Source organism: Puma concolor, chromosome D2 (assembly GCF_028749965.1).
Source record: "Puma concolor isolate L17-30 chromosome D2, mPumCon1.1.hap2, whole genome shotgun sequence".
In the NCBI taxonomy this organism is placed as follows: Eukaryota; Metazoa; Chordata; class Mammalia; order Carnivora; family Felidae; genus Puma; species Puma concolor.
In genome coordinates this window covers 51,391,270-51,408,343 of record NC_141677.1, presented here as the reverse complement: position 1 = coordinate 51,408,343, position 17,074 = coordinate 51,391,270, and the positions used below count along the sequence as shown (strand labels likewise).

Genomic DNA, 17,074 nt, shown 5'->3' with positions numbered 1-17,074 from the left:
TATATAGTCATCACATAGGAAGCAAGTTAAAAACAAAAAAGAACTTTCTAAAACTGGAGTTGAAAGTTTAAATATTATAACACTTAATATGCTAATAGCACTTTCAGCAACACTTACTTTGACTTTTCACTGTTTTTCAAAACATTGATACACTTTCCCAGAGTCAATAAAGAAGTATTGATGTTCCCAGTCTCTCTTAACCTTTCCCCTTCATTCTGTGTCTTCAGGCTTCTTTCTGAACCAGCAAGATCACATAAACACAATCTGAATTAACCAAAAAAAACAAAAAAAAAAAACAAAAAACTATGAAAAGTTCTTCAAAATGAAACAATTCAAAATAATTAAGAGTTAAAGAATGCTCAACTTACTCACTGACTCGCATTACACGAGGCATTTCAGAATCTTCAATCTGTAATATTCTAATAGTGAATATGCTGTGACTAAAAGAAATATACAAAAATCAAATGTTATCTTTCATTTTTAATTTCTGCATTCCATCTGGTGAAACCAGCATCCAAATCGACATCTATTTACACCCTAATACTAGCCATACCTCCAGCACTGCATTTTCCAACCAGTTGCCAGGTATTCCAATCCCATGTTCCATTGTCACCTAAATACCTAACTGCCTAAAATCATATATCTTATCTTTCATTTAGCCCCATATTCCCTGAACCCTCTCCTTCTCTTAACATTCCACTTCTGTTAGTGGAATCATGTACAATAAAATTTCAATTTACTTTGCAAAGATCATATTATTAGTTAAAATGGTATACAGACTGCTAATCTTCTACCTAAAGCAAAGCATACATTTGGCCCAAATACAGGCTTACCTGGATCATATACTATCTTCATGCCATACTAAGTATGGAAGACAGGGCTCTTTCCCCCTTAAGAGACAACCTGTTTTAAATATCTCACTGTTTAAACTTATTTCCTTTTGTCTCTCAAGTCCCAATTCCTTCCCTCAAAAACATCATTCCTTAACCTTGAGATGTATATTGTAGGCAACTCTTAAAAGAGAGCTTAGATATTCACATAAAGAGTAAAAATACCTAAGCGACTTTATGTAAATTAGTAAATTTTATGTTAGAACAAGAAATAGTTCAGATAATCTTCTGTGCTTTAGTGCTCCTCAGTTAACAGAATACTTTTTATGCCTATGAATTCATCTAACATATCAGAGAGACTACTGCCCAGTTCAATCTTAAATTAGTTGTATTTACAATAGCACAGAATACCCTGGGTACTTCAAGCTCACACCACAGTGTTTCTTCTTTACCTTCTACTAGAAGCATTGTTCAGCTTTGTGAAGGCAACACTCTGGTGCTTTATTCCTAGTTTTAAAAGTCTATATGCTTCTTTGGAATCAGATACTTGAATCCATTGTAGATCTTTAAAAAATAAAGAGGACACATCAATTTACAAAAACATAGCATTTGTTGTACAATGTAATCTCTTTAGAGGTTTGTAACCTCTTTTCCCAAAGACATACAATGAAGTTTTTTTTTTAAGTTTTTTAAAAATTTATTTATTTTGAGAGAGACAGAGAGTATGAGTGGAGGAGGGGCAGAGAGAGGAAGAGAGAGAATCCCAAGCAGGCTCCACGTCATTAGCACAGGCCCGACACGGGGCTTGATCTCATGAAGTGTGAGACCATGACCTGAGGTGAAATCAAGAGTCGGATGCTTAACTGAGCCACCCAGGTGCCCCTATGATGAAATCTTTTAATAACACCCCTTATGTGGAATCCACTCAGCTATTCCATATTCCACTAGAAAAGTGAAATATAAGAGGAGGCGTTACAATTACTTTCTAATATTTAAGTTACACAAACACAGACAAAAGTTTTTCAAAAGTAGGTCAAAGGGAAAATTAAAAATAGAAGAGATTCCTTAGAATTAAACATCCAGAAAAAAAAAAAAAAAGACAAAAGACAAAGCACACTACGGATTAACCCTACAAAATTACCTAGATGTGAAACACTGCAGGTTGCAATTCATTAGTGAATCATCAAGTCAAATTTAGTCATAACCAGCATTTTATTAAAATGAAGTAGAATACAGAAAACACCGAAGTGCGTTCCTTGTACTAAGGATAAGTATATAATTCACGAAACTTCTGAGTTGTAAATATACGTGTACGTATATACACATGCAACTACTAGATCATAATGTTAATATATGTAAGTACTTCCTACTTTGAGTAGTGACTGTAAAAAGTTGGAAAAACATACTGTGGAAAGCTCCACAGTTTGCACACTGCTACAAACCAGCATAATAATGTGAATATAAACACACACAGCTTTTCCCACCGCCCCCCCCGCAAACCCCTGCAATGATACTCAAGGAAAACAATATTAACACTGACCCCTTACATTCAGGTTTACTTAACATACCAAAACATACCTGCAAAGCACAAACTTCTCTTATTATGTTGATGTTAACAATTAATATAAAAATTTTCAATCTCCAGTTTGCTGTAACAAAGTCTAGAAAGAAACTTTGGAGCAATAAAATAAAAAACATTCATTACTATACCTTTTATAAAAGAATAGCCCTTTACATCTTGCGAAAGGCGTAGCATCTTTCTCTTTTGGAATTTAGATGATACAGGAACAAACAAGTCATAAATACATTCATTGTAAATCTCAAAGAAAGAAACCCACACAGAAAATTTTATACTATTATCCATATTCAAGCTGGCTTGTTCACAATCTTTCATGGATTCTTCACACTCTGGGATATTCAAAGAGTTTATTAAACTTCCTACAAAAAATAAAAAAGAATAATCAGCAAGTTAAGAAATAGACTAAAAATGAGATAAGACAGATCAAGACTTGTGGACTTGAAAAACTAAGTATCCTTAATCTTTACTTTTTTTGAGAGCGAGCGAGCGAGCAGGGAAAGGGAGGGAAAGGGAGAGGGAGAGAGGGAGGGAGGGAGTGAGAGAGAGAGAGAGAGAGAGAGAGAGAGAGAGAGAGAATCCCAAGCAGGCACAGGGCAGAAGGAAGGGGAGAGGGAGAGTGAGAGAGGGAGAGAGGGAGGGAGGGAGAGAGGGAGGGAGAGAGGGAGGGGGGGAGAGGGAGAGAGAGAGAGAGAGAGAGAGAGAGAGAGAGAGAATCCCAAGCAGGCACAGGGCAGAGGGAAGGAGAGAGAGAGAAGGAGAGAGAGAGAGGGAAAGAGGGAGGGAGGGAGGGAGGGAGGGAGGGAGGGAGAGAGAGAGGGAGGGAGGGAGAGGGAGAGGGAGAGGGAGAGGGAGAGGGAGAGGGAGAGGGGGAGAGGGGGAGAGGGAGAGAGAGGGAGAGAGAGAGAGAGAGAGAGAGAGAGAGAGAGAGAGAATCCCAAGCAGGCACAGGGCAGAGGGAAGGAGGGAGGGAGAGTGAGAGGGAATCCCAAGCAAGCTCCATGCTGTCAGCGCAGACATGGGGCTCAAACTCATAAACTCACAAACTGTGAAATTATGAACTGAGCCAAAATCCAGAGTCCAACACTTAATCAACTAAGCCACCCAGGAACCCAAGTATCCTTAATCTTTTATTCAGCAATGTTAAACACTTTTTGGACCAAAGCAGATATAAACAAAATTTGTATTTTATATAAATATGGCTTATAGAAATAATATAATTTATATTAGCCAAAGTTTGGCTTCTTTTTATCTTTCTTTTCTTTTTGAAAAAATGCCAATGAGCCAAATTGAAGTTAAAGGTAAAGGACAAAGAAAAAAATAGTAGCTCTCTTGAATTCTACATAAAAGTTGTAAGTGAGAGGGATTCTCTGTGACATTAAATCCAAAGAAAACTTTACAGTGACTGATATTTCATATAGTTATGTACCATTTTCCAAGAATTGCTATCTCATTAAAAAAATTAAATCGCTAGGACTGATTCAAAAATTAAAAGCTATTCAAAAGTATGTCACGTAATCAACATTCGAAAAGTGAGAAAGGAAACCTTACCGTGAAGAGTATCATAACTGTCATTTTGCATCGCAACCTAAAAAGGAACAATTTTTTTTTAAGTTAAAAACCATTTTTAGTTAAGGTTAAATAACCATTGTATTAATTATCTATCTATCCAAATAAGTCACCAACCAAACCATAACCTTTCATCTACTCAATTCAATGACCTCTATTAATTCTTTGTCCTAGTTAAATAATACATTCTCATAATAAGAAATCTGGGATACTATAGAAGACTATTAAAAAGAATATCATCATATATGATCCCTATCACTCAGAGGCAATTACTATTAATATTTTAACACATGCCTTTCTATTCTTTTCCCCACACTCGTTACCTTACCTTGAAAGCTTTTACTTTTACTTGCTATGATTAAAAATTATTTGTAAGTATTTGATGGCTATATAACGGAATAGATGTGAAATGGCTTAATTACTGCCCTGTTATTGAACATTTATTTACAAATTTTTGCCAGTAAAAGTAATACTAAAATAAATATCTCAATTTGTTATTTTTTTCTTCTGCATTCTAATTATTTCCTTAGGATATATCCCTAAATCTGAATAGTGGATGAAAAGATATGAAAATATTTGTCTTTATAGAAGAAAATGTGCTTTTTAAAAACGCAGTTTACAATCAATGTATGAAAGCATGATTTCATTTTTTAAATATTTTAACAATTTCATAGCAAAATAATGTTTTTTTGTTTGTTTGTTTTTTAATTTTTTTTCAACGTTTTTATTTATTTTTGGGACAGAGAGAGACAGAGCATGAACGGGGGAGGGGCAGAGAGAGAGGGAGACACAGAATCGGAAACAGGCTCCAGGCTCTGAGCCATCCGCCCAGAGCCCGACGCGGGGCTCGAACTCACGGACTGCGAGATCGTGACCTGGCTGAAGTCGGACGCTTAACCGACTGCGCCACCCAGGCGCCCCGCAAAATAATGTTTTAACTGAATAACTCATTAGGGAAATTTTTTCATTATTGACCTTAATATCCTCTAAGAATTACCTGTGCAATCATCTACTAATCTCTGTAATTCTTATTTATACTATATACTAGCTTACTTTCAGAGATCATAACCATGGACTCTGAACTTTAAACTCCACTGAGCAAAAATCAAAAGGTATGAAGATATATGCAACTGTATATATGACTGTGTTTGTGTATATACAGACGTTATAGAAAGCTCTAAATACAGATTTTGTTTTAGAAAAGAATCAAAAACTATACTTTCCAATATGTTAATGTGATTTTCTCTTCAGAAATAAAGCCACGAGAAATTTTCCCTTTATATTTCTCACATTCCCTTGTTTAGATCTTGTGTGCACAAATTATTTTTATAACTAAAAAAATTTATTTAATTTGAGAGAGAGCATGTGAGCAGGGGAGAGCGGCAGAGGGAGAAAAAAAGATTTTTTTTTTTTTAGTTTATTTATGTATTTATTTTGAAAGAGAAAGAGAGGGGCAGAGAGAGAGGGAGAGAGGGGGGGGAGGGGGAGGGGGGAGAGAGAGAGAGAGAGGGAGAGAGAGGGAGAGAGAGAGAGAGAGAGAGAGAGAGAGAGAGAGAGATCCAAGGAGGCTCTGTGCTATTGGCACAGAGCCCAATGTGGACCTCTATCTCATGACCCTGGGATCAGACCTGAGCCGAAACCAAGAGTTGGACACTCAACTGACTGAGTCACCCAAGCATCCTAAAAACAAATTTTTTAATCATTACATCAAGGACAGTAGTGTTTCAACAACAACCGAAAGAAATTTCAGAACTATTTACATTTGAATTGTTTAAACATTTCTGCTATTTGTACAATATAAAGCAAGGACAAGAAAAACTTCAAACAAGGTTATAATACTTTCCTAAAAAAAGAAAACACAACCATCACCATCACCATCACCACCACCACAAAATATTCCAATATAGGCTAAAACAAACTAAAGAGCTTATAAAAGGTCATGACATTTATATATCTCACATACTAGACTCCCTCCATACCTCTTTAATTTGCCGGAGCAATGTAACTTTGCTAGCAACCTCTTCTTTCTCTTGGTCTGGTGATAACCGTAAGAATTCTCTAGATCTATGTGGTTTAAGGTTCATCTTTGCATACAGTCTTTCCTGAAGACTATCAAATAATACGTTCAAAGTTCGCGGCAGAATACCAATATTTTCTTCTGTGCCTGTGAAAAGAATTTTTGTTTTATATCCTTTCAGAGTATTAGCAAAGTGGAAATGTTCCTGGATTACCAAGACTCCTTTTATATCACCAACAGGCAAAAATAAACATCTAAGACAAAAGTGAAAGAAGTTGCAGCATTAGTTTTCCATCACTTTGGTCTTCATTGTAGAATGGACATTTTATCAGCTATTATTGAAATTTTACATTCAGATCAGGCCGTAAGATTTGCAATCACCCATAATCACATAATGGAAAAGTAAAATGAAATTTAAGATGCTTCCCTGGTTATCCATGCTTAGTTCACTACGTCACATAAATCCTTTTTCCAAATTTTTATCACCTAATTCTCTATCATATGGGTAAAGTAATTTCCCAAATGAATTAAATCAATCTGAATCAAAAGCCATCGGCGATACACATTCACGATGCTATCAGTATTAAAAATGGAGCAAATGTACTAGGTAATGGAAACATAACTACACAAATATTATGAAAATGAGTGAATATTACTGTTTTTTTCCTTGAAATGTAAAAACAATACAATTTACCTTGAAATGTATATGTTTTTCCTGAATTGGTTAGCCCGTACGTAAAAATCAGCCGACTCTGTCCTTTCAAGAGGTCTTTTACTGGCTGCATAATGCAACCCTGGAAAAACTCCTTCTGTGTAGTTTCTGGGCCAAAAACCTAAACAAGCATTTTTTAAAACAAGTCTTTTTAGAATATTCAAGTAAATTTTTACAATGAGTTCTACCCTATAACTCATGTTTTTAAAAACTTTTTTTTTAACTTTATTTATTTAAGTAATCTCTATACCCAGCATGGGGCTCAAACTCATGAACCTGAGATCAAGAGGTGCGTGCTCCCCCAACTGAGCCAGCCAGTTGCCCCTCGTGTTTTATAATTTTAAAAGATTTCTTTTACAAGATTCATACTTAAGGGAGGTGCCATATCCCCAACTCCCACAAATATACATGATAGTTTAACTACTGTCAGAAAGTTTTCAAGATAGAAATCTGACCTAGTCAATCAAGTTTTCATCTAAATTTTGGAAAGAACATCTCCTTAAAAAGATTAAAAAATTTATCAATTTAATAATAAATTTAGCAATAAATTTAGCAATTTATTCATTTCCAATTAGATGTTTACAAACCTAAAGTTTGAGTTCCACTCTAAGAAAAAATACCAGTGCCTAACACCTAAGTTCCATAAGTACAAGACATATATAGTTCATTATATACAATAACGTAGCAATTTAGCCTAAGCCAAATCTCTTTTACTTAAAATCTTTAGTTTCTCATAGGACTTACCTTGGAAAAACTGAATTTCTGTGCCATCTGCCCAGAGCTTTTCTCACTTAACCGACCAAGAATGCTTTGAGGATCTTTTAGCAGAATAGTCTGTGAGTCTAGAACATACACACAGCCCTAGAAGACATCAATCAGTCAATCAATCAATAAAAATAAGCCCACAATAAATAAATAAAAACAATGGCATTTTGCCCATGAAAGTAAGACCCAATTAAAGTCAATACAAACCTCAGACTCATGCTCTTTTTCTGACTGTGTAAACGGTCTTATTCGAAGACAAACCTGGAGATAATCTTTGGATTCCAAACTATTTGCCTTAAAAAGAAGAACAAAATAACTGTATTTAAAAAATACAAAATATGGCTTTTCAGAAATCACCTTTTTTTAAAGTGGCTATTACATAACCATTTAAGGTCATACAGAACCTCTAAGCAATCAGTGATTCTTCTGTTTGTAACCATTTATATGTCTAAAGAAAAGCAAATCTGCTTTAAAAAAAATAATACCACAGGGGCGCCTGGGTGGCGCAGTCAGTTAAGCGTCCGACTTCAGCCAGGTCACGATCTCGCGGTCCGTGAGTTCGAGCCCCGCGTCAGGCTCTGGGCTGATGGCTCAGAGCCTGGAGCCTGTTTCTGATTCTGTGTCTCCCTCTCTCTCTGCCCCTCCCCCGTTCATGCTCTGTCTCTCTCTATCCCAAAAATAAATAAACGTTGAAAAAAAAAATTAAAAAAATAAAAATAAAAAAAATAATACCACAAAAGACTCAATTTCCTCTACCTTCTATATTTATATTTTAAGCTTATAATACACCTCTTTTCCCTAAAATCCTAACCTTTGCAACTAAAAACAAAAAATAGGGCTCTACGTCACTAAAACATAGAATTCCAAAGTAAATTACAAGCAACCAGAATAGCCCATTAACCCAAATGTTCAATTCTATTTAAAAATTGTTTGCTAGGGGCGCCTGGGTGGCGCAGTCGGTTAAGCGTCCGACTTCAGCCAGGTCACGATCTCGCGGTCCGTGAGTTCGAGCCCCGCGTCAGGCTCTGGGCTGATGGCTCCGAGCCTGGAGCCTGTTTCCGATTCTGTGTCTCCCTCTCTCTCTGCCCCTCCCCCGTTCATGCTCTGTCTCTCTCTGTCCCAAAAATAAATAAAACGTTGAAAAAAAAAAAATTAAAAAAAATAAAAATTGTTTGCTATACAGCATTCTCTTTACTGCTTCCTTTGGGGGAGAAATTAATTCCTTTTTTAAAATAATTCTAAAGAAGTGTGTTTTTTTAAGTAAAAAGGAAACAATTAGATACAATTTACTAAAAACAAACCCAAAAAACTAGAAAATCTGAACAGACTGATATTTATTAAAGAAATTCAACTAAAAAAAAAAACTTAACTTATATTCAAACAAACAAAATAATCCCACAAAAAACTCCAGGCCCTGGTAATTCATTACTAAATTCTCTCAAACACTTAAGGATGTAATCATACAAATCATAGATAAGCCCTTTAAGAAAATAAAGAGAGAGAACACTTTTCAACTAATTTTGAGTATGACATAACCTTGACACCATGATCTGACAAAGATATCCTCAGAAGAAATTACAGAACAACCTCTCTAATTTAGATGCAAAAATTCCCTAACAAAGTATTAGCCAATATATAAAATAGAATAATACATCCTGACCAAAAATGTTTTATCTCAGGACTGCAAGGTCAATTTAGCATTCAAAAATCAATTTGGGTAATTAACCACATTAAAAGAATAAAGAAACATTTATCTCTAATAGATGTAAAAAAAGCATTTGATGACAGGATATTGACATATGTATTCAACATCCATTCATAAAAATTCTCAGCAAGTGGAATAGACAGGAACTTCCTTCTGATAAAGAACATTTACAAAAACCTGCAGCTAACATCATACTTAATGATCAAACACTGAATCTAAGATAAGTAGCAAGTAACAAGACAAGGATTTCAGCTCTCACCACTTCTATTCAACTCTGTACTAGAGGTTCTAGCCAATGGTAATCAGGGGGAAGGAGGGGAGGGGAGAGAAAAAGAGAAAGGAAGAAGGAAGGAAGGGAGGGAGGGAGGAAGGAAGGGAAGGAAGGAAGGAAGGAAAGTAGGAAAGAAAGAAAGAAAGAAAGAAAGAAAGAAAGAAAGAAAGAAAGAAAGAAAGAAAGAAAGAAAGGATGGAGGGAAGGAGGGAGGGAGGGAGGGAGGGAAAGAAAAAGTAAGCAAGGGAAGAAGAAAGAAAAGGCATCCAGATTAGGAAGAAATAAAACTGTCTGCATTCAGACATTAGCATCTACATACAAAAATCAAACAGAATCTACAAAAACATCTCTAGAACTATGAAACGAGTTTAGTAATGTTAACATGATACAGGATCAACATGCAAAATCAATTATTCTTTTATACACTGGGAAGAAAAACCAGAAATTGATTTTAAAAGCAATATCATTTGGAAGAAATAAAAAATCATGAAATACAGGATAAATTTGACAAAAGATGTGAGAGACCTACACTCTGAAAACTACAAAACATTGCTCAGAGAAATTAAAGGAGACCAAAAGCAATTGAGATACACCTTGTTCATCATTTGGTAAACTCAATATTGTTAAAATGTCAATTCTTCTAAAACTGATCTACATATTCAATGCAACTGCAATCAAAATCCCAAGAGGCTTTTGTTGTGGCAATTGACAAACTCATCTAAAAATTCTCACAGAAATGCAAAGTATCTAGAATAGTCAAAACTATGAAAAAGAAATTGGGTGCGCTAACACTACCTGATTTCAACACTTATTTCAAAGCTACAGTGATCATAACAGTGGGGTACTGGCAGAAAGACAGACAAATCAATGAAACAATATTCAGAAATAAACTCCCCTAGAGAAGGACATTTGATTTATAATAAAGATGCAAAGGAAATGCAGTACAAAGAGCATAGCTTTTTCAGCAAATCATGCTAGAACAATTAGATATCTATACATAAAAAAAAATAAGGATTTGGATACATGCTTCACATTGTTTATAAAAATTCAAAATGGATCATATCCTAAATGTAAAACTAAAACTGTAAAACTTCTAAAAGAACACATAGAAGAAAATCTTTGTGGACTTGAGTTAGGCAAAGATTTCTTAGGTATCACACCAAAAGGACAATCCACAATAGAAAACATTGATGAAATTAAAAATTTCTGTTTTCCCCTGTTGCATTGTTGGTGGGACTATAAACTGGTGCAGCCACTCTGGAAAACAATGTGATGGTTCCTCAAAAAATTAAAAATATAATTACCCTATAACCCAACAATAGCACTACTAGGAATTTATCCAAAGGACACAGGAGTACTGATTCATAGGGGCACATGTACCCCAATGTTTATAGCAGTGCTATCAACAACAGCCAAATTATGGAAAGAGCCCAAATATCCATCAACTGATGAATGAAGACAGAAGATGAAGATGTGGGGTGTGTGTGTGTGTGTGTGTGTGTGTGTGTGTGTGTGGAGAGAGAGAGAGAGAGAGAGAGACAATAGAATACTACTTGGCAATGCAAAAGAATGAAATCTTGCCATCTGCAACAACATGGATGGAACTGGAGGGTACGTAAGTGAAATAGGTCAGTCAGAGAAAGACAATTTCACTCATATGTGGAAGTTAAGAAACTTAACAGAACATTAGGGGGGAAGGGAAAGAAAAAAATATATAACTACAAACAGAGAGGGAGGCAAACCATAGGAGACTCTTTAAATACAGGGAGCAAACTGAGGGTTGATGGGGCTGGGGAAAATGGGTGATGGGCATTGAGGAGGGCACTTGCTGGGTGGGATGAGCACTGGGTGTTGCACGTATGTGACGACTCACGGGAATCTACTCCCAAAGCCAAGAGTTAGCTAACTCTTTTTTTAAAAAACAAAAAACAGGGACGCCTGGGTGGCTCAGTCAGTTGAGTGTCCGACTTCAGCTCAGGTCATGATCTCACAGTCCGTGAGTTCAAGCCCGGCGTCAGGCTCTGTGCTGACAACTCAGAGCCTGGAGCCTGCTTCGGATTCTGTGTCTCCCTTTCTGTCTGCCCCTCCCCTGCTCATGCTCTGTCTCTCTCTGTCTCAAAAATAAATTTAAAAAACAAACAAACATTAAAATAAAAACAAAAAACTTCTGTTGTTCAAAAAATACTGTCAACAGAGGATAGGCAACCCACAGACTAGGAAAAAATATTTATAAAGCATATATCTGAAAAATATAAAGAACACTTAAAATTAAATAATAATATAAAAACAAACAATCCAATTTTTTTAAATGGGGAAAGATTTAAACTGACACTTTACCAAAAATACACTAATGACAAATAAGCACATGAAATCATATTCAACACATTTAGTTATTAAATGCAAATACCAACTTGATACCAATATATATCTATTAGAATGGCTAAAACTAAATTTAGACTACCCAGAGAAGCCAATATAAATTAAAGACAAGAACAAAGTTGGTGGACTGCCACCATCCGACTTCAAGACATTCTATAAAGCTACAGTACTCAAGGCAGGGTGGGGCGCCTGGGTGGCTCAGTAGGTTAAGCATCGGACACTTGATTTCAGTTCAGGTCATGATCTCATGATTCATGAAATCAAGCCCAGCAGCCCTGTGCTGACGGCGTGCAGCCTGCTTATGATTATCTCTCTCCCTCTCTCTCTGCCCCTCCTCCAGTCGTGCTCACTTACTCGCTCGCTCACTCTCAAATAAATAAAACTAAAAAATAAATAAAGTTTACAAAGACACAAAACAAACAGTGGTAGTAGGTATGGTGGTAGAAGGAAGGATTTTTACTTTTTTTTTTTTTTTTTTTTAATTTTTTTTTTTTTCAACGTTTATTTATTTTTGGGACAGAGAGAGACAGAGCATGAACGGGGGAGGGGCAGAGAGAGAGGGAGACACAGAATCAGAAACAGGCTCCAGGCTCTGAGCCATCAGCCCAGAGCCTGACACGGGGCTCGAACTCACGGACCGCGAGATCGTGACCTGGCTGAAGTCGGACGCTTAACCGACTGCGCCACCCAGGCGCCCCGGATTTTTACTTTTTAAACACTACTGAGTTAGTTTATTTTAAGTAAGGCATGCAATTCCTAGGGGCATAGTGGAATGCCTTGTATTTTTGAGGAAATCATGGCAGTACTTAACATGTTGAACACCGTGAACTATTAGTTCAAAATAGTTCACAGTTGCCACCTTAGATCATACCATTTCTTTTGATGTCATATCTTGGTGAAGCTGGATTCTTCAGTGGTTGCTATGATAAAAAACAAGTACTACCCCAAAACACTGAAGAACAGGAAATAAGGTTGGCAATATCTAATCTGATTCCAAAGCCTGAGAAGCTATGATGTGCACAAAAGATATACATATCCTTACAGCAAATAACTGTGGAAATTAAAGAAAGACAATTTTTTTTTTCATTTACGTTAATATTTTTCAAATGGCTCTAGGTTAAGGTATAGTTATATATTAAGCTGCTCGGACCTACTACTTGGAAGAACTGGTATGTATTTAGGGCACCATGAAAAAATTACCGAGATAGAAGGTTGCCTTAAACCCACAAAGTCTGGAAAGCTCTGGTCATACCTGTCTGCAAGTGTGTGCACACCACACACATTTGCACTCAGTCAGCATAATGCTTTCCTCATACTTACCTCAGTATTTGAAGCAACTAAGGAAAATTCATGAGAAAGATTAAGCTTAACGCCATCAAAATTTATTTCCGACGGTCTTGCAATTGGGTCAGCACTAAAAACATAGGATGGTCTAGGCACTCCATCTTGATTTAAATTAGATTCCATTCTGCAAGAATAACAGTAATTTTAGATAATTTTAATAAATTAGCATATAAGCCACTCATAGTTTAAAATGTCTGAGTCTAGCCCACTAATAACCCCCATAACTAGATTTCTAGAGAAGGGAACATTACATCTATAACACGATGATGACCCACGGAAAAGACAAATGATCAAAATTATAAAGATTCCGAATCAAGTAATATTGAACAGAGCCTGCCACTACTATTCATATGATCCAACTTATAGGTTGATTCAGCCAGAGATTTCATGAGTAAAGGTAGTCCATTAAGTAAGACAATATAAAACATTCAATCTCTGCCTGAAATCCTCTCCGAAATCAAATAATTGTAGAGTAAATAATAATCTTGTGTTACTTTAGTTATTTAATGTCTTCTGAAAATGTTAGTTATAAGCCTTCGTAATGCTTTAGCATTTACGAGTTAAATTCAGTTATCTGGACAATTGAATTCTTTCAACTGAATTCTTCCAAATAATGCAAGTGAAAAGTGAAATAATGTATGTGACCACATTCAAAACAGTACCTGACACATTGTAGGTGCTAAAAATTAAGGTGAATATGGAATAATGTATCAAAGTATTACAACTAAACATCAAGGCACTAAACTTAAACGTAAACTTACAGGTAACTTTAACTAAAAAAAATTTAACATTCAAATAATTATTGACAATCTACTAGGTGCATAATAGCAGGAAGAAAGAGAGCTCCTTGATGTTCTTTGACAGTATTATGAAATAAAAGAACAGTGATTCCCAAACTAGGGTTCCTGGCTCAGGAAAAGAGTAATGGGCATCCATACATATTATATAAATAAGCCAAAGATGGCCCCTGTTTATTGGCCCTGTGTTGTTTACTTCTTCACAGAACGCCAGGAATGTTAGTTCAAAAACCTATTAGGTGCCAAATTAAAATTTTTACACATCAATTTGCTTTTAATATAGCCCAAATAATCTTTTTTCTTTTTTTCAAGTCAACCAGAGCATAACTAGTTTGCACATCCCACGAAACTGCACCCAACTTCTGCTCGCAGAGACAAATTCAGGACTATAAAAACCCAAGCCACTGATGCCCCTAGGAGCTGGCTGACTCAGGTACTCCCCACTGTGCTTCTGAGTAACAACACCACTTAAGACCATAAACCCCCAAGTCTAATTCTCCTCTCCGTCCCCTCCCAACCCCCTAGGTTCCTTTACCTTTTCCCCCTTCGATGTGGTGGTCCTTCACTCTAGCTTCTGAAAGATTTCATGCTGGGGTGGACCTCTCTCCCATGTAATCCTGTCAAAGTGCTATCCCAATAAAGTTCCTGTGTGATACTGACATGTGGTCCTTCACTCTAGCTTCTGAAAGATTTCATGCTGGGGTGGACCTCTCTCCCATGTAATCCTGTCAAAGTGCTATCCCAATAAAGTTCCTGTGTGATACTGACATACTGTGGTCATATCTTTTTCCTAGATCAGCCCTGAAACCCACAAACGCAATACAACAGAGTTGTTTTTGTTTTTCTGTTTTTCCTAAATCTCAAAAAGACAAAGGAAATTATTTACCTTCAACAAAGCCCAGGAAACTGCAGGATCAACCAACCATACACTTTAGTATCTTGGTTGCTTTTGTCTTTATTGTATTGTCAGTGATAAATACTGCGATAAATAAAAATGAAATAATTACTTAAAATGCAGTTTGATAGAATATTTCAAACACCCAATGTATGGGTGAAAATTAAGAAAAAGGGTATCCGATAGAGTGGAAATAACCACTGATCTAGAATATAGAGAAGTTTGCAAAAACATTAAAGCACTGGCTTGACATTGCATAAGTCAGATTTTACAGAAATACCCAGGAAATTGGAAGATAAATTTCATTCTTTGCCTTCAATTATTAAAAAAAAATGATAAGCCTTCTATTAAATTACTGAATCAAAAAGAATATTTATACCTCTTTTAAAAAGCAAGGTTATAGTAGTTTGTACTTGTTCATAGTTCAGTTTCAATGAACTACCTCTTAACATTTATAAAATTGTTGACATATACTGTCACAACCTGAACTTCTGGTTAACTTGTATTTAAGTGTGAGAAGTTAACTTCTTCCTAACTAGACTAGAAATCTCTTGAGGGCAAGAAGAACTACTCTGTATCCCCTACAACATATTCAGAGATGTATGAGGATAAAAATTCCCTAATGACTTAAATTAGAATAATAAAATCCTCTATATCAAAAAAAATTGGTACTACTTTTTTAGTGATATTATGTTTAGCAACAGCAGGGTTCAAGACCTGTTTCAAAGGCTGTTCCCACGACTGAGAATGTGAATCTTTTTATCTTCTCTCCAGTGAGATTCCATGGCTGAACACTTGTGAAAAATAACAAATACACTACTGAATGAGGTTTCTGAATGCCATCCACAAAATACAGTTTCAAAAGAACCCTCCTCCTAATAGAGGAATCCTTTATAGGATCTTGCAACTTGAAGTCCTGGGTCGTGGAGATCTAATAAAATACATAGACTGTTACCGCGGCTTCTGGGTAAACATGCTACTTCGTTTTAAAAGCAAAAGTAAACCTTGGGTGCCTGGCTGTCTCAGTCTGAGCATCGGACTCTTGGTTTCAGCTTGGGTCATATCTCAGGGTTAGTGGGATCCAGCCCCACCTGTAGGGCTCCACGCTGACAATAGGGAGCCTGCTTGGGAATCTCTCTCTCCCTCTCTCTGACTCTCCCCTGCTAGCTCTCTCTCTCTCTCTCTCTCAAATAAACAAACATTAAAACATCTTTTTAATTAAAAAAAAAAGTGAATCTGAATCTGATCACCTTAAGCAAAGATCGCTTAAGGCATGAATTCAGGATTGTCAACTAATCCTTCAGCAAGGAACATTAGAGTTGTGTCAGAAGGAATCACTGAAGCAGGAAGTAGAACGAGTTGGGGGAAACATTCTAAACTGGGGGATGACAGTAGTCTCACATTTGCCACACACACCCTCTTCCGCTTGGTACTAAAAAGCCCCAAAGGGCAAACCCCTGGTAGTGGAAGCAGCGTGGAAATAAAAGCACCTACAGCCAGACAGGGCTTCCCCACACCACCCCCCAAAAAAGAGGTCATATCATCTGCCAAGCAAACTGCTCACCTCCGGGATCCAGAAAACTAGACCTGGCAATGGAGGCCAGCGCCCCAACAACAGCAGCAGCAATAACAAAAAATACTAATTGCAAACACTTGGTGCCTACTATATACTGGCACCGTTTCTAACAACTTTACATATTATTTTATCTTCACAAGAGCCGGAAGAGGATAAATGTTATTATTACTACCTCTTTTAACACATGAGGAAACTGAGACCCAGAGAGAGAAAATACGTTGCCTTGCCTCACTCAGCTAATATGCGGTGGAGAGGACATTTAAGACCCAACCCAAGTAGTATGGCTCAACCCTGCGATGTGCAGGCCGTGCCCACGGTGCCCTAGGAGCACCCATCGCTCTGCAACCCAGTTTCCCGAGAGTAACCTCAGGGGCGTCGGGATCCCCTGGGAAGGTACTCACACTGCCAGCACCGTTTCCCAGCCTCAAGTCTGGTATTCGCGCAGTCAGCCACCTCGCACCCTCACCTGGGCCCACCTCTTCACCTGCACAAGTTGCCAGACCTGCCAGATCTGCGAGCAGCACCGCGATGTTTCCTTTTTCAAATTCAAACAATGGCGGCCAAGCCACCGCACTGCACGCTGGGAGTGGGCGGGGCTTCCGGAACGGCGCCTAGGATCGCAGAGGCTCGAGCCGTGG

General features: G+C 37.1%; 1 protein-coding gene across 3 annotated transcripts in view; it reads right to left on the bottom strand.

Moving 5' to 3' along the window:
* Positions 1-17,026, bottom strand: part of KIF20B (kinesin family member 20B) — a 74,557-nt gene extending 57,531 nt beyond the window's left edge. For 2 of the 3 annotated variants that reach the window (XM_025917892.2, XM_025917893.2), the window contains exons 1-12: positions 16,921-17,026; positions 14,852-14,944; positions 13,145-13,292; positions 7,677-7,763; positions 7,449-7,565; positions 6,687-6,825; positions 5,955-6,139; positions 3,958-3,994; positions 2,541-2,768; positions 1,283-1,394; positions 369-440; positions 118-264 (exon numbers count right to left, since the gene is read on the bottom strand). In XM_025917892.2, coding sequence (XP_025773677.2) covers positions 118-264; positions 369-440; positions 1,283-1,394; positions 2,541-2,768; positions 3,958-3,994; positions 5,955-6,139; positions 6,687-6,825; positions 7,449-7,565; positions 7,677-7,763; positions 13,145-13,291 — 1,271 coding nt within the window. In that variant the 5' untranslated portion in view covers position 13,292; positions 14,852-14,944; positions 16,921-17,026. Of the gene's footprint in view, positions 1-117; positions 265-368; positions 441-1,282; positions 1,395-2,540; positions 2,769-3,957; positions 3,995-5,954; positions 6,140-6,686; positions 6,826-7,448; positions 7,566-7,676; positions 7,764-13,144; positions 13,293-14,851; positions 14,945-16,837 lie in introns of all 3 variants that reach the window. The other variant, XM_086680342.1, reaches the window with a different exon arrangement.
* Positions 17,027-17,074: the final 48 nt, after the last annotated feature.